The sequence below is a fragment of the Crassostrea angulata genome, chromosome 10 (assembly GCF_025612915.1).
Source record: "Crassostrea angulata isolate pt1a10 chromosome 10, ASM2561291v2, whole genome shotgun sequence".
Lineage (NCBI taxonomy): Eukaryota > Metazoa > Mollusca > Bivalvia > Ostreida > Ostreidae > Magallana > Magallana angulata.
In genome coordinates, this window is record NC_069120.1 from 13,723,526 (window position 1) to 13,747,962 (window position 24,437).

Here is a 24,437-nt window from a genome sequence, read left to right on the forward strand (position 1 = left end):
ACCAACGATTCTTTTAAAATTCATACTCGAACATGTCAGTTTAACAAAACATCGAAAACTTTTGCACTTAAACTTGGAACATAATTTTATAATTAGATAATAATTACGGGTTTGGTAAAAAAATCTTCTAGCGTTAGTTTTTCATATTTCTCTCACTACCCATTTGTTTTATAGTGTAAATCTGCTCTCTGCAGCCTGCTAATTTTTCATTCGCCAGGGGAGAACTAAAATGATTCATTCATTCATTTATTAAATCTTTATTTATTCCATTCCTGTGAAGAATCGTTTTAAACAATATAAAATACTATTAATCAATAAAGTGCATGTTTATACATGTGTGCAAAATGTAAACAATGAAAAGGGCAGATATAAACATCGCTAATACATTATCATTCATAAAAAACATCAATATACATGTAGGTACGCAAGAAAGTGAACAGACAGAGACCACAAGTCAAGCATTGAAATATATGTTGTCCACCGAAGCCACATCTTAAATAAAGCCAAATTAACAGGATGGAATCGTAATTTAAAAGTCAATAAATTAACCGGTCAGTTCCCAAAAAAATGATTAAGGATAATATTATGACTAGACTACTATTATTGGTACTAGCATAAAAATAACATATCACAATTTACATAAATGCTATTATTTACAATAATGCTGTAAAAATGCTTTGTTTTCAGTTAAAATCAAAGAATAACAAGAGAAAAGCTGTCCATGTGACAGAAAACCTTTTTCATGAACAGTATCTATTATCCATTTTCAACCCTAATGTTATAAACACTACATATCATGAGAAATGGGGTACTCTATATGCAATATTCAATAGCTGAAATTGTTGGCATAAATTATAAAAAATCAGAATCCAAGTCACATGCACATCTTTGATCTGGATACAATTGATCCGCAAAACAAAAACATCTTATCTTAAAAACTGTAGGAGGAATTATTCATACAATAGGGGTACCCTATATGCAATACTAGTATTACTTTTAAAAAAGTTCAACGGCTTGTATTTTTGCAAACTATCAAAATCAAAATCCAAGCAATATGCACATTTCTGTTTTAAGTACAAGTGATCTGCAAAACAGAAATCCTCTATCTTGAAAAATGTAAGAGGAAGTATTCCTACAATAGGGGTACACTATGTGCAATATTATGAAAACATGGTTAAGTTCAATAGCTGATATTTTTGCATAAATTATCAAAAATCAAAATTCAAATAATATGCACATCTCTCATACATTTTGTATCTGTACAACTGATTTACAAAAATCCTATCTTAAAAACTGTAAGAGGAATTATCAATACAATAGGGGTGCAGCCGCCAGCCCATCTGCCCGTATGCCATTTTCACAATTTCAATAATAGGTTTTTGCCTTTCGAAAACCCCGTTAAAAAGAGATATTAAAAACATGGCATCAGAATTGAAGAAAATATCTACATGTAGAAGTATTTAAATGATGTTTTGTTTAAGAACTCAGATGTGTGTAAAAGTAAACACTTACAGATTAAAACGAAATGACTGAAAAATAATGTCAATAAACGTTTACACAAATAACACTATTTGTAGCCTCTTTCTGTTTGTTCTCTTCAATTTCATCTCATAAACATTACTGTCACTAAACTATACAAAAATACTTATATATACATAAAAATATTATTATTCTTAAAACCCATAAACTGTGAAATAAATTGTATTACTGAGTGTTAAAGGAATTTATAACTTTTATGATTGCTTAGACATAGTTCATCTATTTCCTTGTCAGTTTTAGGATTCTCCTGCACCGAGTCCTCGTCGTCGGAAATAATGTAACTTTCAGCATAGCTTGATTTTCTCACCTTTTCCTGGAAAATTGAAAAAAAAATGTTTGAATTGAATAAACAGACATATGAATATATATTAAAAGGTCCTTGTATATTTCAAGTCTCTTTTGGATTTGATTTGTCAATGGCATGATGTTAGTTTAGAGTAAATCATTTGATAAAGTATATAGTATTCATTTTTTCCCATGGTTAAAAAATGATTAAAAAAGTCTTGAAAGTTTCTTTTTGTATAAATGAGAAAGAGGGAAAATTTCGAATCATATCTTTAACTTTAACTCAATTTTATGTAGTATATAAATTAATACCAAAAGTACACAAATCACACAACTACAGAACTACACGTATCTAAAAACACACTAAACTAAAAACAAATCTAAAATAAATTCATATCATTAAATTTTAATATTTAAAAAAAATCGACGTTACAAAGGGAAATATAGCTATAAAAAATTCTAAAATAGACCTTTTCATTGGTTCGGAATACCCATCGAAGAACCCGGATAACAGAGTGCACATCCACTCCTTGCTCAGCTTCCCCATTCCGAGGATGATCTAAACAAACATAGATTAAATTTAAATAGAAGTTTAAAAAAATGGCAAGAACAATATTCACACTATATAATATATACATGTATCTTATAAGATACATGTATCTTTGACGTAGATATCTGAATAGATGTAAAATACTAGATTCAATGTCAAATTAAGACAAATTTCAAGGTAGTTGAGTACTAGTTGTTTCCGGGAAAATAATTTTCCCCTCTGATTACAACATAGCAATTACCATTAATTAACATATGCACATTTCTGGTGTACCTTTCTCTGGATCCTCCGCTGTTTGATTCCTCGTCAGATTGGCGATTTTTCTTTTCACAGGATGAATAATTGATACAATATCTTTTGCAACTGACAAGATATAATCACCAATGCCAAAAATATCACTTTGTTTCGCATCTCTTTTTACTCGGTCAATAGTTTCGTTCAGAATTGCAGCAAATACATTTAACAAAAGGAAACTGACAGAACAGCCGTATGTGAAATAAAAAACTAATGCAAACAAAGGTGAAATACTCGTAAGAATTTTAACATCATTCTTTCCTATGAGAGTGTTTGCCAAACTTCCAAACACATTTTGCATGTTTCTAAAGGAAAACACATGTTTCCCAAAAAGAAGATACACAAGAGATGCAAATGCACATAATGTTATCACAAATATGACAAAAAATCCCAAAAGAGGACGAGCGGAGTTTGCTATAACGACCCAGAAGGCAGACAATTTTTTGCTGTATTCAAACGCTCGTAGAACTCTCAAAATTGCCATAAAGGAAATAAATCCAAGTAACACTTGTATGACGATGTTTAGAACAATAATCTGATAGAAATTGATAAACTGATTTTCCCCAGTGTACGTTTGGTCATAAAACATTTTCACTGCCTTGTCGGATATACCTTTGCGAACTATGAATAGAATAATAGAAGAAACAGATGCCAACCCAAAAATGATATCCACCCAAAGCCAAACAGTTCTTACGACGTTTTTACAATTAGTAATGAGTTGATGTACAATATCCACAAATAGCACAATTATGTATATAAAAAATATTGCAAACGAAGCTTGCAACGAAACAGAACACTGATCAAATTCTAAGGATTTGGTGAAAGGTCGAAGATGAGAATCTGGTATTGCAAATCCATGCTCTAAAACCTCAAGGACTAGAACGGCGTTAAGAAACATATCCGAATTCGGGTTATATAAAGTCAATTCTGTAATAACTGCCCTGGTATATCTATCTATCCAATTGCTCTCTTCGGCATCCTTGATCTGGCGTAGTGCTTGGCTACGTTCTTCGTCAAGTAGAAAAAAATAACCACCACCACTGTATGTGTTATATACTGCGGAAATAGGAAGGCCCCATATTGTGCTTGAATCAACGTATGACCAAGCATTAGGAATAAATCCGGTGCTTAAACAGGAACCCCGCTTCCAATTCGGACAATAATGTTCTTTATCCTCTTCCAACGCTTCGTAACTCCCACAACATGTATGCCCAGTACGAAACAAACCGACATCACATCGGCCTAAAACAGAGTTACAGAAGTTTGTTTCTCATTTAAGTAACAATGCAAAAATTTTAATAATGCGTGATTATAATAATATATAATCATACATCTTAAAATAAAAATGTTATACTTAGCAAGACGTTACGTACGTTCCGGCATTCGAACCTGTCTGATTCTCGCAGGACCTACTCTTATGCTTGCTAAGTCGCCGAACATTTGTTTCTGTAATATATCTAGCTCAGCACCACTGTAAGTCTTTTCGGGATAATTCGCCGGTATAAAAGTTTGGTTCATCCATTGATAAAAACCTACCGTATCATTGACCTCAAAGAAAAAAGAAACAAATATTTTTACATTTTTAAATCAGTATTTAGATAAAATCATACGTGCATACAAACACAAACACGTTATCAATGAATTAATTGTAGAATTACTACCAACATATCATCACCAACAGATAAATACGCAGGAACGTAAAATCCTAATCCGTGGGGGGGGGGGGGGGTATTACTTCAATTTCATTCCTCATTTACTTATTTCATATCAATTTTTTTACATACTCCCAAAAAAGTGGGGGGGGGGGGGGGGGGGGCAACTCCATGATAATTTAATTTTTTATACGTAAATTTTAAAAAATTTGTTGCTGCGAGAAAAAGTGGGGGGGGGGGGGGCAGGACTCCCCTGCCCCCCCCCCCCCCCCCCCCCCCCCCCCCCGATGCTACGTGCCTGGTACAAATTATCAAAATTGATTTAATACAACTTACAGCCGAAAATCCGAATTGGCCGTAACCGTTACTGACAAGGTAGTTTCTAACGTTGTCTTGAAGGTAAAATGACTGCACATCAAACTCTGCATAGCCAATTGCAACAACACTTGAAGCCATTACAAGGGAGACAACAAGGTCACGGAAGCTTTTTCTGGCATAAGCAGTCTGTCGTTGTCTTTTGCGGATTTGGGGCGTTTTTAGATTGTTTGAAGGTTTTTGCTGATGAAATACGGCACCAACGAACTCTATAAGGACAAAGTGAAAATAAATATCATTAGGAAAAAAAATACACACTGTTTTTCCCCATTTGTCTAAAACATTTGGCAAATCGCAACGCTTACCAAGGTAGCAGCTACTGTTTCTGTCTATATGGTAAACGCTATATTTTTTTAAACGATCTACATCGAGCTCAATGTGTCGAAGGTTGTTGGGGTCTTTAACAACGAAAGAAAACAATGCAGCCACGAACAATACCTTAAAGAAACAAGAATTGAATATTCATTTACACAATTATATAGCAGCACACCTTTCTTGCAAAATATTAGAATATTGTCAGTGAGTTCAACATTCCTAACCTTTAAAGGATCAACACACGTCGCAGATTCGAAAAAGGAGAACATAAAAGATGACAACCATTCATTTGATTTTGCTCTGCCCCACAGCATACTGTACAGGATAAGAATAACCGCGCTAGAAGAAATCGTCAGAACTATAGTTGCCCAAGCAACGTAACGCATCCAGAAAGGAAGCGTTTTTGGTTTTTGTTTAATGAGTCTTGATATGCCTTTTACATTAGATTTTGTCTCCTTTTCTTTCGTGTGTTTGAAGACAAGTGTCACGAATAGAACTGGTAGCGTTGTGACTGCCACTGATTTCAACGATGATATTATTGTGGTTAAAGAAAATGATATAATTCCTATTTTAAGCACTTCTTCACCAAATCCTGGCGCTTGATAAAACATTGCATTACCTAGCATTGCCAAGAAAAAGAAGGTAACAACACATGACAATCGCTGAACGCGTGTAAAAGAACTTTCATCAGGACGTAGAAATGTAGACACCCATAGATTATTTTCCGTCAAGTTGTAAAAAAGTTGATCGGAAAAGTGCACTTTTGAATCATTTTTACCAAGCGCGTTCGCCAAACACTCGGTCAATCCATTAAACTTGTCCAGAGCAAACCAGGTATCAAAATGAAAAAAGTACCTGAAATAGTGAAAAATCCGTCGTTTCAAAATTAAATTTTCACTTTTTCTTTTAAAGTAACAATTGCAATGGTTTTAATTTCACGCTGCAAATAATGGCACACTAAACAGAGTAAAAGCATTGAAAAAAAATGATAGAATTCACAACGGGTTTAATATTGCGAAAAATTGATAAATCGAAAACCTTGAAATGAAACCATCGTGATTATAAGCCAATCTGTGATACAAGTATATATAAAAAAAAGAATTATAATCCCAAAGATGATAAACAAGTTTTTCATATTCTTCATACCAATGGACAAATCACTCATCTTACAAGCATGTCGGACTTTAACCCAACATCTTTTATTTATACTAGTAGATCCATTACAAAACAAAATATTGTCAAAGTCTATAACGAAAACGAATACACGAAAATTAGTACCCAACAAAAATTGATGAAACAACTCTTTTACAAACAATAAATTTATTCATTTATTATTCAACAAATTTAATTTGTGTTAGGTTGCTTATGTTAATTTTGTTTGCAGGGTGGTTTAGCTATACATTAACTATAAAAAATAAAAAAATAAACCCTGATCAAACTTACTACTAATACCACAATTAAAAACACTTTAGAAAACTTATAATAGCACTTTAAAAACTTATAATAGCACTTAATACAATACAAGGCAAATTTTCATACCTTTCCCTTGTTGTCATATCATCAAAGCTTACAGTCGACAAATACCAGTTTTGATACGGTCCATTTCCTGAGAAGTCGTGCCAAATCCATAAGTTTAACAATCTTCCCAAGTGTTTAGAAGTTGACATGACAAATCGATTGACACTTCCAGTGCTGAATTCCTATTTAGAAATTATGGCGATAAGTAGCTAAATTTCAAAAGGCCGACTACCTTGAATTAAAAAAAACAACTATATTTTGTGAAATACAAATATAACAATAAAATGTATTAACCATCTTCAAATCATTACTAAGTACACGAATTCCACTATCTCCAAATTCACCATACAAAACAAAATTAACAACGGATGTCGTCCCTGCACCAGCGCGCAGCCCAGTGATTACAGTCACCAGGTAAAAGTATTCATCATCTCTACCGTTGTCACAGAGAAATCGGATTGTCCACTAAACAAAAACAAAATAAGTTTATTACAAATGTCACCCCACATATTCATTGGATTCATGCAATTATGTTGCGCATTGATACTTCAATGTGGCTTGACTTTATCAAAATGCTTCGCTCTACAAGATTTCAACTAATAAAATGATTAATATGGTACCTTATCAATGTCCTCAATATCCTTTCGTCGTAATATTACGATTAAAAAGACATACAAAAGTAGAATTGCGACAATAGTTCCATAAACTGCAGCGTTACTTATGTCGAAAGCTAAAAAAGCTTTATGGAAATTGATTGGATTTACAGCAAACGAAGATCCATACACGACACCGCGTTGACTAGATGGTATATCCACACATCTACATCGTACTTCATAAATGGAAGACATCGGAAGAGGCTAAATTCAAAACCAAAATTTCCATTTTTTTCTTGAATTATTGGGCAGATGTTAGGCTGAATAAACACATTTTCATTTTTTGTTTGTTAAAAAGTACTTTTCTGAGATTTATGCAGCTACAGATGCTTGAGCTCTGTTATTTCCATAAAGAAAACGTAAGGAAATCGAACGTATTGATTAAACGTTGGTGAATAAGCATAATATTTTACATTACATATTACCAATAAGACAAGCAAGCATTCATTAAATGATCACACGACAACTAACATATTTTTACAGGTTCACCTACATGGCAACTGAAGAATGGTCACGTTGCCAGCAAGTTTTTATCCATCGAATGAATGCAAATTTTTAACATATATTTAAAATTTGTTTGCCCTCTTGAACATTCTTTGCATGACAACATGATGGAAGTTCTTCATCTTAATTTCGACAAAATTTGATGTCTACATAATTGATGTGATTGAAAAATTTAATTAATTTTCTAAGCATTTTGATAGAATCTTACCTGACATGAATCATCCTCCCACGATCCATTATCTTTTTTTGCAGAACATCCTACAGTTGTTACCAGGGCATCTAAATCAACGTCTAGAAGGTCTACCTTCGAACTATTTTTCGAAGACGACTCTGCTGACGTTTGCCTCTTTGATCGAGACATAGTTGAATTGGGGGATTTTGCTATCTTCACTGTTTAAAAACATTTTGTATCATCAATATTGTATGTGAGAAAATAGGATAATTTCAGTAACGAAAACTTACCATTTAATGGTTTAAATCCTAAAAAACATGTGTTATTGCCACAGACACCTTTATGGACAAATACTTTGAACCCCAGTTTCCCTGACCAATCATTCAGCGTTAATTTCTTGGAAAAGTCATGAACTCTAGTCGTTGGTCTTACATTATGTCGAACATACACAGTATATATGGAATTTCTTTTTCTTGATTGAATATCGATATCCACTGGACGGAAATACATAATAATAGCTTTCTTGTTGGCATTCAGCGTAAGATATATCATTTGTTCTGGGTCATTTGAATCAATTTGAGCTTCTATTCGCTGGACTTTTTCTGATGGTGTTAATTTTATCACAATTGGAAGAGAATGACCGGTCGAACAATGTGACGTTTTCACTAAGGTATTAACGTTGTTACCGTTTTCTATGGCTGCATATGGATTGTAACTACCGTCATATTCGTATTCCTAAAACAACCACAAAATAAAGAATTATAGATATGATTTTTTTTCCGTTCCATTTAACAACTTTTATTCTTTTTAAACATTTGGTTGATAATTTTCAGATGTTCGAGGACTGTTTGAAAAAATTTGAGACATTTATTTTCCTTTATAATCAACTTGTTGAAACCAAACTTTAAGAATGAATTTAATCCAGTAATCTTTAAAAGTATTGGAAAGCTGGTTTAAACGTTAATTATCATGTCGAAAGTCGTGGTACCACTACGTAACTCTATATAGACGAATAGTCAATAACTGTAATATTAGCTCGGCCGAAATATATTGACCGGTCAATATTTTTGTAATATTGACCGGCTATGAATAATATCCAGAGAATATTCCCTCTATTTTAATTAATCGCTTCTGATTCGCTGATTTATAAACGGTGACATCATACTAGGCAATCAGTCAAGGCTAGTAAACAACGGACGCGCAAGGCGACGGTTTGCTATCGTAAAAAATTTAAGAATTTTCGATTTTCAAAGTATAATAAGAGGCACCTAGCATTCATTTAAAAGGTTAGGCAATCGGGAGATCACCTTTTCAGATGAAGATGCTGTTTGTACAAAGACAGTACGGAAGAAAGGACTTATTTAAACAAGAGGTCAATAATTTGCCTTAACGGTCACCTGAGTAGAGTATTACCCATATATAAACTTGTCGAGGAGTCTCGTATATGCATTTAATTAATTAGGTTTCATTCTGGAGTATAAAATTATAAATTTGTAATGACGACCACCTCCCTGCCTGTAATCTTTCAAAAAGAACTGTGAAACCTAAATTTTGGCGAAAAACTTAAAGATCTGGTCAACAAAATCATGAATGCAGTTTTTCTTTCAGGTGTGTAGGAGAAAAGAATATACATGTAATTTTTTAACATTATATGCATTAACACCTATACATCCATTTTGACCCTGCCCTAAAGTCAAAACCCATACTCCAGCGGACTTGCCATATTGCCCCCCCCCCCCCCTCATGTCCTGAACCCCTGACCCTGGGGCAATAAATTTCACAATTTAGGTAGAGGAGTTAGTGGACATCATAACCATGTATCCAGTATTTTGCCCACATTTGTGGGAGTAGAGAAGAAGATTTTCTAAGATTTACTTCTTTTTTACTATATGGTCATATTGGCCCCACCCTAGAGCCTGAACTCCTGATCCAGGGGTCATGAATTTCACAATTTAAGTAGAGGGTCTAATGGACATCATAATCATGCATTTAGTTTTTAACAAATATATATGGGAGTAAAGAAGAAGATTTTCTAAGATTTAATACGTTTTAACTATATGGCCATATTGGCCCTACCCTAGAGCCAGAACCCCTGACCCAGAGGTCATGAATTTCACAATTTTGGTAGAGGACCTCATGGACATCATAACCAGGCATTTAGTTTTTAACAAATATATTTGGAAGTAGAGACGAAGATTTTCCAAGATTTAATACATTTTTAGTATATGGCCATATTGGCCCTACCCTAGAGCCAGAACCCCTGACCAAGGGGTCATGGATTTCACAATTTTGGTAGAGGGCTTCATGGACATCATAATCATGCATTTAGTTTTTAACAAATATATATGGGGGTAGAGAGGAAGATTTTCTAAGATTTAATACATTTTAACTATATGGCCATATTAGCCCCACCCTAGAGCCTGAACCCCTGATCCAGGGGTCATGAATGTCACAATTTAGGTAGAGGGCTTCATGGACATCATTATAATGCATTTAGTTTTTAACAAATATATATGATAGTAGAGAAGAAGATTTTAAGATTTAATATATTTTTACTATATGGCCATATTGACCCCACCCTAGTGCCAGAATCCCTGACCCAGGGGCCATTTCATAATTATAGTAGACGGCTTCATTGACATAATAACTATGCAAACAGTTTTTTCCTTACATGTATGGGAGTAGAGAAGAAGATTTTTGAAAATTTGGCCTTTTTTTCATATTTTGCCCCACATGTGGCGCCCCGGGGGTGGTAGAGCCATGAATTTTACAATTTAGATTTCTCTTACCATAGAGACGCCTCATATCAAAAATGGTAACAATCAGCCTTGTAGTTTTTAAGAAGAAGTTAAAAATGTACAATTGTTAACGCAAGACGCACGTTGCACGACGACGGATGAAAACGGATACCAATAGGTCACCTGAGTTTACTCAGGTGACCTAAAAATAGTTTTTGACGACATGTTCATACATGTACTGGTATGAAAGCAGAACACAATTGCCCAGAAGAATGTAAGTTTTCGTCTGATTATCTACATTAAAGAGGGCTAGAGGTCGTGACCATTTTTAGACTTTATTCGCCTCCTTTAAACAGAAGATTTTGCATAAAGTAAAGGAAAATGTTTAAATTAATACCAAAAAAATATTTATTTCTTTTTCTTTTCCAAAATAATAGTTTATGACCAAAACTATAATTTTTAAAAGTTTAAAGCAGATCTGATGGATTGTTGACCATTTCCTTAATCTGTATTTTTGTAAAATTAATCATAGTAAGAGTAAATTTTTAAAATAATTTTAGAACAGCCTTGTACGATTATCATTCATTAAATCAAAAAAAAAAAGAAATGAATCCTAAATTTATTCAAAATGATGATCAATAATAAACTTGGCAAATAGTGATGACATTTTGTGAAAAATTATATTCATACCATTCAAACATTAAGAATATGTATTCGAATCAGATCCGTATTTATTGAACAAAAACACAATTTTGATACCTCACATCTTATTTCATCTTCTTCGTCCAACACAGGAATATCAATCCCCTCAGATTTATCTGCAAGCTCAGTACGAGTCAAGTTAAATTTGGTACCAAAGAGGTCAAGTGCCATGCTTTCTCCTTTGACAAGGACAGAGATTATGGTTTTTTGTAGCGACATAACTATGTTTTCTATTTCTTTGTGATATGCTAAATGCTACAAAATTTGTAAAGCAGCCAATTAGTACATCGAAATTCAAGTAAAACTCATAGAATAAGGAACATGAATTCATTGAGATTATGTATTATACCTTGCTTTGAAAATCCTCCTGTGTTGAGTTTAGAAAATTTTCTAGATATTTCTTACAGTTTTTTTCTTCAGCATCTTTCCACATACTATCATTTACCCGCGCAACTTCCGATGTTATTTTAACTATTATAGATCGCAAAACAGTTAACATTCCTGAAAAAAGTGCATCGAAAATTGAAAACTACAATGGCATAAGATATTTTGTTAAGCAAAACTGCATTACTTATAAGTGTACAAATAAGATCTATCATATGTCTAAAATTAAACATGTCTTTAATTTATGATTTAAAGAAACTTCATTACAAATTACAGTTCAGTTTGAATATGATTAGATATATGGATGGGGGAAAAGGTTACAGGGCATGTCACATCATCTTGGTACATGTAGGATTCAAAACTAGGTGTGCTTTGGCCGAGTAAGGTCTGTATCAAATAGGAAGGCATGTAATAAAATGGAATTTCTGTGAGATACAGCTCGAAAATAAATTTAAGAACCATACCTTTTGCAATGCTATCCATTGTATCTTTGTATTTCATCAAAAATGGTTTAAATTTATAATTTTCGTCAAATCGCTGTGCAAACATCTTAAATATTTTAAATATTTGTTCCTGAAATTATGAAAATTCTTCCCGATAAGTCAACGCATTAATTCATTATTCACAGTCTATTTTGCTAGAAGTTTTTAACAACGGAAGAAACGTTAAGCCTTAAAAAATAGAATGAAGCATTATGCGTATGTAATTTCAAGGACATGAAATACGAAATTCAGCGTTAAAGATTACAGAACACAATAATTCAATTTTCCAAATTATGATAAATGTTGCAAAGCATAGTTAACATTGATCCATCTAATCATAAAATTAAGGAAATCTATCCCAAATAAAGGAAATTGACAGAAAAAGTGAAATAATGTTGTAATGAACTAAACACACTTCATTAGATTAGCCTGGTACATAAATATAGGATATTTGTTTTTGTAAAGCCTTGTGAAATTTCAACTTTTCTACATATGCCAGTGAGATTATATGGTTATGAGAAACACATTTTTTTTTATCATGTTATGCTAGAGTTGTGATCTTAAAACCTAATATCATATAATTATTCTAACGAACAACTGGACAAGGAGCGTAAGAGATAGACAATAAGACTCGTTTTTAAGTTTCTAGTAATGTCCTTCGGTGCTAACCAGCACGAAAGAACAGAGTAAGTAAGTTAAAGTGAATAGGTCAGAAGTGCATGAACGGGAGATTTTTGTAAAAAGAAAACATGAAAATAAAGAAAAAAGCACGCTGTTTCAAAGATACACTCTTGTATATACTGTAAACGCTGATACATGTACATGTATTTAGCGTGTACGATATTTAGCGGATATTACTTTTGATTTTCTGACAGTTAAGCGTGGATTTGAATAAGCGTATGTAGCTATTCATATTAAAAAAAGGAAAGCCATTTATCGATGTACTTGATTTAGAGGAACGCACTTTTTGCAGAAAGAGACACCCCCCCAAAAAACAACAAAAAACAAACAAACAACAACCCATCATACAGTCAAAACGATACGTTTACAGTATTGTAACTTGTTTTATAGTTGTATCTCTTTAACGAATTTCAAACTTCAGATGTCCAATATTTCATTCCGAATTTCGTATTTCAAATTTCGGATATAGACTAATCCTTTTTAATCTTAGGTACATACTATACTGGTCGTTGTAAGATATTGATGATATCTTGTCACAGAATGTATCGTCCAGGATATCTGGTTTATCACCGGAAGTTTGAGTGTTGTATTTCCGTCATTGTCATATGTAATCTCAACTATCCTGTACATATTGTTCACAATTTCTTCTACTTTCTTTAAAAAAAAAATAAACATGCTTTACCAAAACAGCTAAAAGAATTCTGTAAAGTTGATGTATGAAATCCAAATCCAAACTATTTACCTTTGAATATTCTGATATCAATCTTTTTTCAATGAATGGATCAGCCTGAAAATAATGGCTCGTAAAAATAAATGTTAATTATGTTTATAAAGGTCATACACATAAATTTACATATACATGTATTAATTTTGTCTTTCAGTTATATTCTCAATTATTTTTTAACAAATGGAAAGAAAAGTAGAACAGTCAATATAAATACACTCACTGAATTGCAAGATGTTGTTTTGGATAAAATGGTCTGTATTCCATAGGATGAGTTGTCCGTCTAATTGGTAAATAAAAGGAATATGATGCTTGTAATTTATGTTATAATTAGAAAAAAATCAATTCAATGCATCGTTTTTAAAACAAGGTACCATATTTCAATTATTATCTTTTTATATTCATGATTCAATAATTTGAATTGCGCTGTTAAAGGCAAATTTCTATGTATATTTAAAAAGTGTTTATACCGTTGATTCATTAGTAAACATGGAGGAAAGAGACACAATAAGATTAAGTTGTGAGAGATAATTCCCATTTCGTTTTTCCTCTTCGGTCAAACTATCAAAATTTTCAAACAAAACGCGTTGTTTATATTCTTCATCTGATGTCAAAGTTTCATTCAGTGGATAAACCTAAAAGAAAATAGTGCATTAGGGAGAGAAATTATTTTGTGAAATAGTATTACAAATTAGAGTTTACATAAACGAAAGGAGAAAACTTGCCGTTACAGTTTTCGTCCATTCTTGCATTTCACCTAGGTAGTCAATGACCTGAACAGAGATGTCCACTTCTCTTGAACTCAATTCATACCCCGCAGGCAATTTTAAATTTTTAACTGAGCTTTCATCTGAAAAAAGCACAAAAATATCGCTAAAATGACTTTAGGCATAATTCTGTAGTTTAGGTAAGAAAAAAAAATTAGTGAAGAAAATGTTATGAGACGAATGAAAAGGAATGTTGTTAATTTTTTTTTTAAAATTCAATCTTTGATTTCGAAGGTTGATTTGAAATATTCTATGTCATTCCACACACCTGTATATAGCATTGATTTTAAGATAGAAATTTACTCTTAATTAAATGCTATTTTTATTATGTCTTTCTATTTTCGAAGATTAAAAAGAGAATACTCACATCCGCTGTATAGTACTGTGGAGAAACCATACGTTTCATCTCCAATTCTTTGGAAAATTGAGGCATTGTAGTTATAAAATAAAGGGTATTTAAAGGATCCATCGCTTGTATAACCGCTTGTCCATCCATCACAGCTGATATTAAAAGAAGTTGTCAATGCATATCCTGTAAAAAGCGATATTAACTTTATTACAAAAGCTTTTATGTACAAACTTTACTTGAAAATTTAATTGATGTACACCATCACTGGATCAGAAACAATTAAATAATCTCCATTTTCTATTTGTAAAATAAGTTACAGGTGGCTTCTCACGATGAACTACCATTGGTTTAAGTATAGCCTATCAAGAATCCATCGCTGCTTAATAGCACTCTTGAGTTTTAAATGTTAAAAAATATAGTTTGCTCATTTATATTTTCAAATTTGTTCATATGAGTGAAATAATCTGAAACAACGAGAAATACCATAAAATGAAAACTGACACTTCATATAGTTTGATAACGAACTATCAATATCCTTTGTAGCTGTACAAAAACAATAAATTGCACAATGAATTTTTTTTAGCAAACAAATATTTAAATATCTTAAAGAATATGTGTATGAGTAAAACACTGTGTAAAAACAACACATATACAATCATAAAGACATCAAATTATGCACTGCACTATTTTTCTATACATACATGTCAGAGACTTCCAAATAAACTTTAAAATTTTGTGGATGAAAAATATTTATAAAATGAATTTTATCATACACTCAATTTTTATAAAAAAAAAATATTCCTAAAATGAATATTACCATAAAATCAGTTTTAAACGAGAAATGAAAACAAAGTTGTGAATTTAAAAGAAAATCTAAAATTTAAACCTATCCCGATTGTAAGTAAACAAATAAATATGAAGTTGGAACGCATCGCGGTTTTAAAAAAATTTGTAGGTTGTTGAAGTTGTAAAATGTTTTGTACATTTATTGACTTATAATTGTTGTTTGATTTAAAATTTATTTCACTCTTAATTATTTTATTTCCTATATGGATTTGAAAGATATAAAACACGGTTTTAATTTCATTACTTTTTTATGTAGAAAAAAAAACCAAACATTGACCTGACTGTCTTTGACATATATATCCAAGTTAAAGAAAAAAATCGTATAAAATGATAAAGCCGATATCGGTCTCTTTTTGTGAAATTATATTACAAAATACTTTATTGATCCATCTTACATACATTGTGTCGATCCACCTTAAACCGATATAGTACCTGACTGTGGTTCAAGAAGACACTCGCCATTAGCAGGAGGACTGACCGTCTCCAATTCAACTGAAACCTGGCTAGCAGTTCCGTTTTTTGCCTTGCATCCCGTCGACCAAATGAAACGGCGGCAACGAGACCAAATCTCCTTTTGTTCGACTTTCAATTTGTATCTCGAACTTGGGTCCAAAGACTTTTCCCTAAATATTATTATCTGTTTCTGTGTATCTAGAGAATTAACAGAAAATTAAAATCAAAATCAAACAACCAACATACATCAAATGTTGTTTAACATTAGATACTACATGTAATATATAGGAACTACCTGAAAGGTAACAAAAGAATTGATGAACAGATAAGTGTTACATCAAACCATCTAATGGTGTCCAATTATAAATGTATGCAATAATTTTCATGCATGTTATGAGAACATTTATTGAAAACCAAAACATAATACATGCAATATTCTCTTATCATACTAAACAGTGTAAATTGTGTGAAAATAATTTAAATCATACTATGGCTTAAAATCAGGTTTTCAATGTCCTGGGGCACGAAACGGGATGAGTCATATCTAAGAAGGGTCCACTGGTAGTTTTTTCTTCTAGATTTGCAGTCTGTGCAAACGACTTTAAAAATGATTCTCTTTGACGCCACATGTTTTTGTCCGCAGTTGAATAAGCACCTAGAACAAACTTTATATGTAAAACTTGATGGTAATGAAGAAACCTGAAACACAGCGTATGTATTCACTCTGCCATCTGAAATACATCTAGTGGATAGAGATAACTGACTCCCAAATATCATATTAATAAAATATCACCGCAAAAATAAATAGTTGGGAGGCAGATATCTATTATTACTAATACATGTAATAGATATCGAACATTTCTTATAATGAATTAATTGATTCAAATCTGAAAACTTGAACACAAGTGAATACATCACACTCTTTGACTAAATATTATATTAATCTGGTTTTAAATCCTCTCTTCAAGGTATCTCACTTGTCGCGGTTTAATGTTAAAGCACTGATGATTATTTTTAAAAGAAGTAATGAGGTATTGATTATTTTTCAGCACAGAAATAGTATTATTTCATTACTGCACAACCTTTCTTAATCTAAAATCAATCAACAGATAAGATTTTTGAAGAGTTCTTTTTTCAAGAAGAAGGTTTTATAGAGGAAGTAAATAAAAAGTCAAATTGATGCAATTTTCTTTTTTAAATGCTCTTCACTGATGATTTAGCAGCTAGAGTTCAACTTAAGATAGATCTTTAACTAATAATTATGCAAATATATAAAAAGTTTGAAAAGATTAAACCCCCCCCCCCCCCAAAAAAAATACCTTTGAATCCTTATCTTAAAAAATTGACATCGCAGGCCCCAATTTTCATTACTTCAAAATAACACTGATGACATATCAAAACAACATGCTGACCAAAATTTAAGGTAGCTCACTACACCGTGAAATATTTTCTCTAATCAGCAGAAAATTACTTGATTATGATAAATATCATAACGGAGAAGAATAATATTTAAGTCTAAAAGGCAAAATAAATATGCAATTTTCAAAAAATTAATTCAGTTAACATGAACAAAAGCTTTAGGCAGATTCGAACTCATGATCTGCGGTTCAGAAGCTCAATACTTTAACCACTGACCTACGACGATATACAACCCTATCGAACGATATAAACAGTTCAACTAAACATTTAAATCGCCATCTTGTGACGTAGTATCTTAAAAAGTATAAGTGTAGGTGTATACGTAGTAAGGTACCTTAAACAAATCTTGGTATCAAAAAGCTTTTTCTTTTCATTTTCAAAAAAAAAAATTGAACGGTAATTGTAAAGGAGGCTGGGTGGGATACCCATCAGATCAACGGAAGTTTTTAATTGCAAATTGTTTGGCTTTATACTATTATTTTGCTAAGAAACATACTATATATTTCCGATTAAACATTTGAATATTTTCCGAAATCTTAATACAAAGCGCTGTTCTTTTCAAGGAGATTATTATAGTTTTTAGATTTTTTAGATGCCACGACCATCAAGACACTTTTTTTTGTTAATTTTTTTAAAATGCGAATTGATCGTAGAAAATACGCAGCTCTACGTATACAACTGTATTTTGGTATGTTTCTTTGATTCAGACTGACCATTGTGCATACTTTTCAACAATATTTAATGTGATTATTCCGATAAGTTGTAACTGCTGGCGACAAACAGGGCAAACATATCACTGAAGTGCAAAAAATAAAATTAAATGCAGAAATACTCAGAGGGATAAAAAATTACTCATCCCTGCTTTTAAAAAAAGCACGAATTGCTTACAGATTGCATGCTTTACAAAATTTCTTGATTCATTAAAACTGAATTTGAACTGGGTACAATAATGAATACTTACATTCAATGTAAACTTTCCTTATATTTTCATTGGAAATTTTGCGACAATAACACACGGCAAACCTGATCACGGCATACAAGGAAACGTCATAACACATAACCAATTTGATAAGTGCTTAATCGTTAAATCGTATCTATCCTATCTAAAAAGAAGTTTTCCTGGCTAAGTTTCTGGCACTATATGTTTAGCCGCAGAAGAGCACTAAATAGCATGTTTTATGGCTGTTCCATCTATTATTCATTTCCACGACAAAGGAAGTATAAGTAATAATTCTTAAAAATGTATGTTTACATTTCTTCGTAAGTATAAGCTGAATATATTTTAACTTTTCTAATACATGGTTTATCTTTATATGTGTGAAAGCACATGTGTGTTCGGTAATAACACCTAAATTTATTATCATAGAATATTTTTTCTAAATTCTATTCAAGTAAAAGAATCGAAATGAGTGCAATGATAGCTTATATATTCCTAGGTATTTGCATATCTTACCAAATAACTGAACCATGTCTTTTTACCCCTTTTTATCTTTTTATGAATCCCGTATCAGCCTCTAGTTCAAATCAACTGTTACAAACTACGAAAAAATATTAAGGATTATGTCTTCCAATGAATATATAAATTTTGAGTTTTTGAGATTAATTTACAATATTTTCATATGTAAATCCCATGGATCATGATTTGAACAAACTTTAATCTACACTTTTAGGTAAACTAAAACAATGCTACGGGCCTGAACCATGATGTCTAAATAAAATATCAAAATAACAATAATATATCCTTATCAAAATAACTTACCTTATTTCAATGAGAGGAACTTCTTTCCTCACGCGATTTATATGCTGGCGGAAGGATGAGGACTTTTCTTTGTTTTTTACAGTCACAACTATGTCGTAAGCTCTTTTTTTGTCCATCTTTAGTTCCCACTTGCCGTCTTGTTCATTACTTGGACATCCTTTATTTTCTTTATCAGAACTAAAACATGAATTTAAAAACAACCGTATAATCTATGTTACTTTTGTACAAATATTCACAGTTTTATATAAAGCTTGCCTGTTACATGTCCAGCTGTATTCCAGGTTGCCTCCATCTCCCATTTTCTCCTGGTAGGATACGTCAACAGCGTTAAGTTCAATTTTAGTATCTTTCTTCTCTTTTGCGTTTACTTGTTCGCCACCCATTATGAATGCTCTTGGAGGCGCGCGAAAAATCTTGACAAATGTGTATTCATCCATCCAGGTGCTTGAAATTCTTACTGTACAAGTTATTTTGTACAAACCAGAGTCCTCAAAAGTGTACTTTGGAATAAGTAACGCATTTGTAGTTGAGTCTGCTCTATTTGTAATATTCTTGGAAGTATACTTGAAATACTGGCCCTCGGTTACAAGTTCAACTTTCTCTACTCTCCACTCAAATGATGCCATTTCTTTACAAATCAGCGCTGACCTTGCGTATATTAGTACATCTTCAGTATAAGAAACGTCCATCGCAGTTTCAGGCATTGAGTACTTTCTATCAAAACGTTCATCTATTCGGAAACACGGATTGACAACTTCAAATTCTGTGTAGGTCCTAAATTCTGATATTCTGTTATAACAATAAGCGGTTGATTTCATTGTTCCGAGTGAAAAATGTCTATACTGAACAGATAGTGAATATGAGCCACCGAAATTATGGTCAAATGTGAACACTGTTCTGTTAACTTTGTCACCTGTCTGAAAATCACACGTTGCTTCTCCTAAAGTGTAAAGGGAACTTACAGTCATTGAAAGTACGTTGTCGCCCGGGGGGAGATAAACAGGGTTTTGAGATGATGATAGCGTCAATCCCCCACCTGCAAGGTTATAGTCGACTGCCAGAGGGGTAGACGAGTACAATACTTCTTCGAGATCAGACCTCAAATGAATGTGCACCTTTGGCAAATAAAGTTTTGGGTAGGTAAGCTTGCGATAAACCTGCGAAGCTGTTGTTTGATTGATTTTTGAAATGGTATCATCCAGAAAAAAGCAGTAGTGTTTTATTTCAGTTTCCAAACCACTGTGTGGAGTAACTGTAAAGTATGTTCCTCCATTAACTATGACTTTTAAATCACTGACCGTATAGCTGTTAGCTATTCCTATATAGATGTGTCCAGTTTTTGTTTCAGTAGCAGTTGAATTAGAAAAGTGGAAAATGAAATCGTATTTTCCACGTTTATAATATCGATGTGTTTTTTGAAACCCTTGGGGAGTTTCCTCTATTACATCAGAACCATCTCCAAAGTTCCATTGGACTATAATTCCAGAAGGAAACCCAGAGCACCGACCCACACTTATATTAAAAGTAACATCAGTGTGAGTTATTGCTTCTTTACCAATGTATTTGTGCTTGTACTTTCCTTTCTCTGGGTTTGTTACCTTACTCATATTTCTTTCAAATATATTTTGGTATTTAACTGTGATATCCGTTAAGTCCCACTTCTGGCATGGATCGTCCTAAAATTAAACATTATTCTATTTTATTTAAAAAAATCTCTGTTGAATATTTTTCGGTGAATAAGGTATTTAATCCACCAACGAAATAATATACGATAACATTACAACTTCATATAAAGTTGCACGATCTGCTTCGGTGAACATAATTTAAATTAGGATGTTTTCATTTATTAATATATAAAATAATAGTGAATAAGATTCCTGTTTTATTTGGACTCCCCGCTACAGAAAAAAGCTATACATATATTGTGTTTTACATCCCTTTCTTTTTTATTTGTTTTAGTCGATGACATCAAATAATGATCAAGATATTTATTTCATTATGAAAAGTACATGTTATACTTTCAGAAAATGTAATATACAATTATTTTAAAAACCTGACATTATTAGTTTTCAAAAAGCGAATAACACAAAAGTTTCAATACTTGATAACTGTTCGTCTAAAAAGCAACTCGAAATTCAAAATCAAAACCGAGACAACCCGTGATCTTAACATGGTTTGATTTGAACATATTTTATTGTATACATATATATAAAATACATATACAAATGGTTTGGACACAAGTTCTGACAACTTACGAGGTCTTTACCATTAAATAGAAAAATTATACAAAACTTACAACTGTTATTGCATGATATAGAATTATTATTACGATAAATGAAAATAAATGATATATACGAAAATAAGAAACATGCACATAAACTATATTAAACAAATCTACCAGTTTCGTTGATGTACAATTGAACTAATGAGAATAACTGTTTGTTAATATCAATGGATAATGACTCATCGCCCCATAATAAAAGATGAGTATTAATTATATGAAAATGATCTAGTTGTAGCAGATTAAGAAAAAAATTATTTCTAGCGATTGTATAATTTTTGCATTTGAAGAAAAAATGGTAGGCATTTTCGGGTGATCCACAGCGACAATTACCGCTTTCTATAATATTTATTTTGTGTAAATCATAATTGAGTATGCAATTGTGTCTTAGCTTAGTATGTATTATGTTTAGCTTGCGCTTACCATGTGTAAAAAAAGAGGGAGCTTTAGCTATGTTTTTAGATTTATTTAATGAATTCTTAAATCTTTGTATAGAAGTTTCATTTCCTACTCCTATACTTAATGTATTCCACAATTGAATAGTGTCCGGTACAAATGATTTCTTAAATAATTCTGTTCTACACCTAGGTAAACTATAATTTTCAATGTTCCTAGTTCTATATGCAGAGTCGTTACTCCTGGTATTAGGGATGATCTGAGATAGATATTCAGGGACACACTTGCTGTGGATCTTGTACATAGTGGTAAGTTTAGACGTCATTCTTCTAGCAGAAAGAGTTTCCCAGCCCGTTTCAAAATATAAGGATGTTTTTGATGCAATAATTGGTAACCCTGTAACAATGCGGGCAGCATATAATTGAACTTTTTCTAACTTGTCAATGTCATATTGACTACAGCCATCCCAAACAACTGAGGCATATTCGAGAATTGGCCTTACAAAGGTAATATACATTTTGGAAAGGCTGCTTTTTCCAAGACTAAATTTAAGTTTTTTCAAGAGACCTAATTTTTTTTAGTGCTTTGTTTACTATAATATTAATGTGCTCCGACCATTTAAGATCGCTTGATAGATGTAAACCTAAGTGTTTGTGTGTTGTGATATATTCTAACTTACAATGCTGAAAAAATATGTCGGGTAGTTCATAGCTAGATTTTGTAGTAAAAAGGACAGCCTTAGTTTTGTTTGGATTGAATTTAAGTAACCATCGACTAGACCACTGTTCCAAAATGTATAAATCATGATTGATATTGTGTTCAATGATAGATAAATCATGCGATGCATATTGGATACAATTGTCATCTGCAAAAAGTCGACAAAATGATAACATATTTTGTGAGACATCATTAACATATATCAAAAAAAGCAAGGGTCCTAACACTGAACCTTGCGGTACACCCGATTTTATACAAGTATTAGATGATAAAACATCTTTGTACATTACTTTTTGACTTCTATTACATAAATAACTTGTAAACCATTGTAAAATGTTGCCGGATATTCCGTATGTTTCTAATTTAAAAAGTAGACCTTTGTGCCATACTCTATCAAACGCTTTTGATAAGTCACAAAAAACAATACAACATGATTTCCCGTCATCAATACTTTTTACAATATTGTGATATGTTTCAATTAACTGGCACACAGTTGAGTGGCCGGGCAGAAAACCAGCTTGATATTTATAAAACAAGTTGTTGCAATGAAAAAAATTATACACATGTTTAAAAATTAAACGTTCCATTAATTTACTAACACAGCTCAATAATGACACAGGTCTGTAATTAGAGGCTACAGAAGGATCATCCTTCTTAAACAGTGGGATAACATGAGCAAGTTTACAATTCTTTGGAAACTTATTTTCAGACAATGACCTATTAAATAAAAGACACGAGGGCTTGGAAATAGTAAATTTTGTGAGTTTAAGCATTTTGTGACTAATATTGTCAGGCCCAATAGCTTTGTTTGCTGGCAAAATTGAAATGATATCTATAATTTCTTCTTCCTTAATAACAATATTTGATAATTTATTATTACAGAGTGAATACATTGACGGCAACACATGGCCTGTGTCATACACATTACAAACAGATGAGAAAAAATTGTTAAGAAGCTCCATTTTATCTAAATCTGAAAAAGCTACAAAGTGTTCTCCTTTGTCGGAGACATGTTGTATAGGTGGAATATCTGAACTTGATTTTGTTTTAAATGTGTCTTTCATGAGTTTCCAATAGAGCTTATTATTGTCTTTGAATGCCTCATCTAAATGGAATTCAATGTTGTCAAAGTAGTTAGAAAGTGCATGTTTTTTCATATTGTTAACCTGATTTCTAGTATTTCTGAATTTGATCCAGTCTGTTTCGCGATTATATTTTAGAGCCAAATTACGTAAACGATCACGCTTTCTAATTGTTCTCCTTAACAGCGAATCGAACCATGGCTTATCTTTCGGCCTAATTGTAACCGTCTTCTCTGGAATGCATTCGCGGATGAGTGTCAATAATTTTGATGAAAAATTTAAAGTTGCAGAATCAATGTCTTCAGCGTCGCATATTACACTACTCATATCAGTATTCATAATGAGCAAGTTTAGTTTTTCGGTATCTGCATGTTTATATTGCCATATTTTTCGGGTATACGAGCGATTTAAATTATAATTCAGAGAAATAGAAATAAAAGTAGCCCTGTGGTCACTGACGCAAGTATCGACATTGAGAGTGCTCGCTTCAATAACTTCGATGCTGTTTGTAGTAAGAATTGGGTCAATCAGTGTTCGCGTAGTATTCGTGATTCTCGTTGGTTCAGAAATTCTATTGGTGAGATTGTTAATGGACAAAATGTCGCGCATTTCGTGTGTGTTTGGGATATTTAAAAAATCAACGTTGACATCGCCTACAATGATGATTTTATCGGATATTTCATTAACTTTATCTAAGGACCATGAAAGATTATTCCATAATGTAGAATTTGTGTGAGGTGGACGATAAAGACAACATAGAAAGTATCTACAAGAAGGTTCTTCAATTTCTAGCCAAATAC

General features: G+C 32.3%; 1 protein-coding gene across 1 annotated transcript in view; it reads right to left on the reverse strand.

Annotated features, from left to right (window-relative positions):
* Positions 1-237: 237 nt before the first annotated feature.
* Positions 238-24,437, reverse strand: part of LOC128167746 (uncharacterized) — a 29,299-nt gene continuing 5,099 nt past the window's right edge. Inside the window, exons 2-26 of the mRNA XM_052833637.1 lie at positions 19,417-20,837; positions 19,162-19,338; positions 16,472-16,638; positions 15,963-16,181; positions 14,703-14,867; positions 14,294-14,418; positions 14,039-14,203; positions 13,792-13,851; positions 13,587-13,631; positions 13,343-13,498; positions 12,146-12,254; positions 11,647-11,798; positions 11,355-11,552; positions 8,148-8,592; positions 7,894-8,075; positions 7,149-7,385; positions 6,823-6,993; positions 6,550-6,710; positions 5,235-5,865; positions 5,001-5,133; positions 4,657-4,904; positions 4,042-4,216; positions 2,648-3,910; positions 2,295-2,383; positions 238-1,852 (exon numbers count right to left, since the gene is read on the reverse strand). Of these exons, the coding sequence (XP_052689597.1) occupies positions 1,715-1,852; positions 2,295-2,383; positions 2,648-3,910; positions 4,042-4,216; positions 4,657-4,904; positions 5,001-5,133; positions 5,235-5,865; positions 6,550-6,710; positions 6,823-6,993; positions 7,149-7,385; positions 7,894-8,075; positions 8,148-8,592; positions 11,355-11,552; positions 11,647-11,798; positions 12,146-12,254; positions 13,343-13,498; positions 13,587-13,631; positions 13,792-13,851; positions 14,039-14,203; positions 14,294-14,418; positions 14,703-14,867; positions 15,963-16,181; positions 16,472-16,638; positions 19,162-19,338; positions 19,417-20,837 (7,032 nt within the window). The 3' untranslated portion in view covers positions 238-1,714. The remainder of the gene's footprint in view (positions 1,853-2,294; positions 2,384-2,647; positions 3,911-4,041; positions 4,217-4,656; positions 4,905-5,000; positions 5,134-5,234; positions 5,866-6,549; positions 6,711-6,822; positions 6,994-7,148; positions 7,386-7,893; positions 8,076-8,147; positions 8,593-11,354; positions 11,553-11,646; positions 11,799-12,145; positions 12,255-13,342; positions 13,499-13,586; positions 13,632-13,791; positions 13,852-14,038; positions 14,204-14,293; positions 14,419-14,702; positions 14,868-15,962; positions 16,182-16,471; positions 16,639-19,161; positions 19,339-19,416; positions 20,838-24,437) is intronic.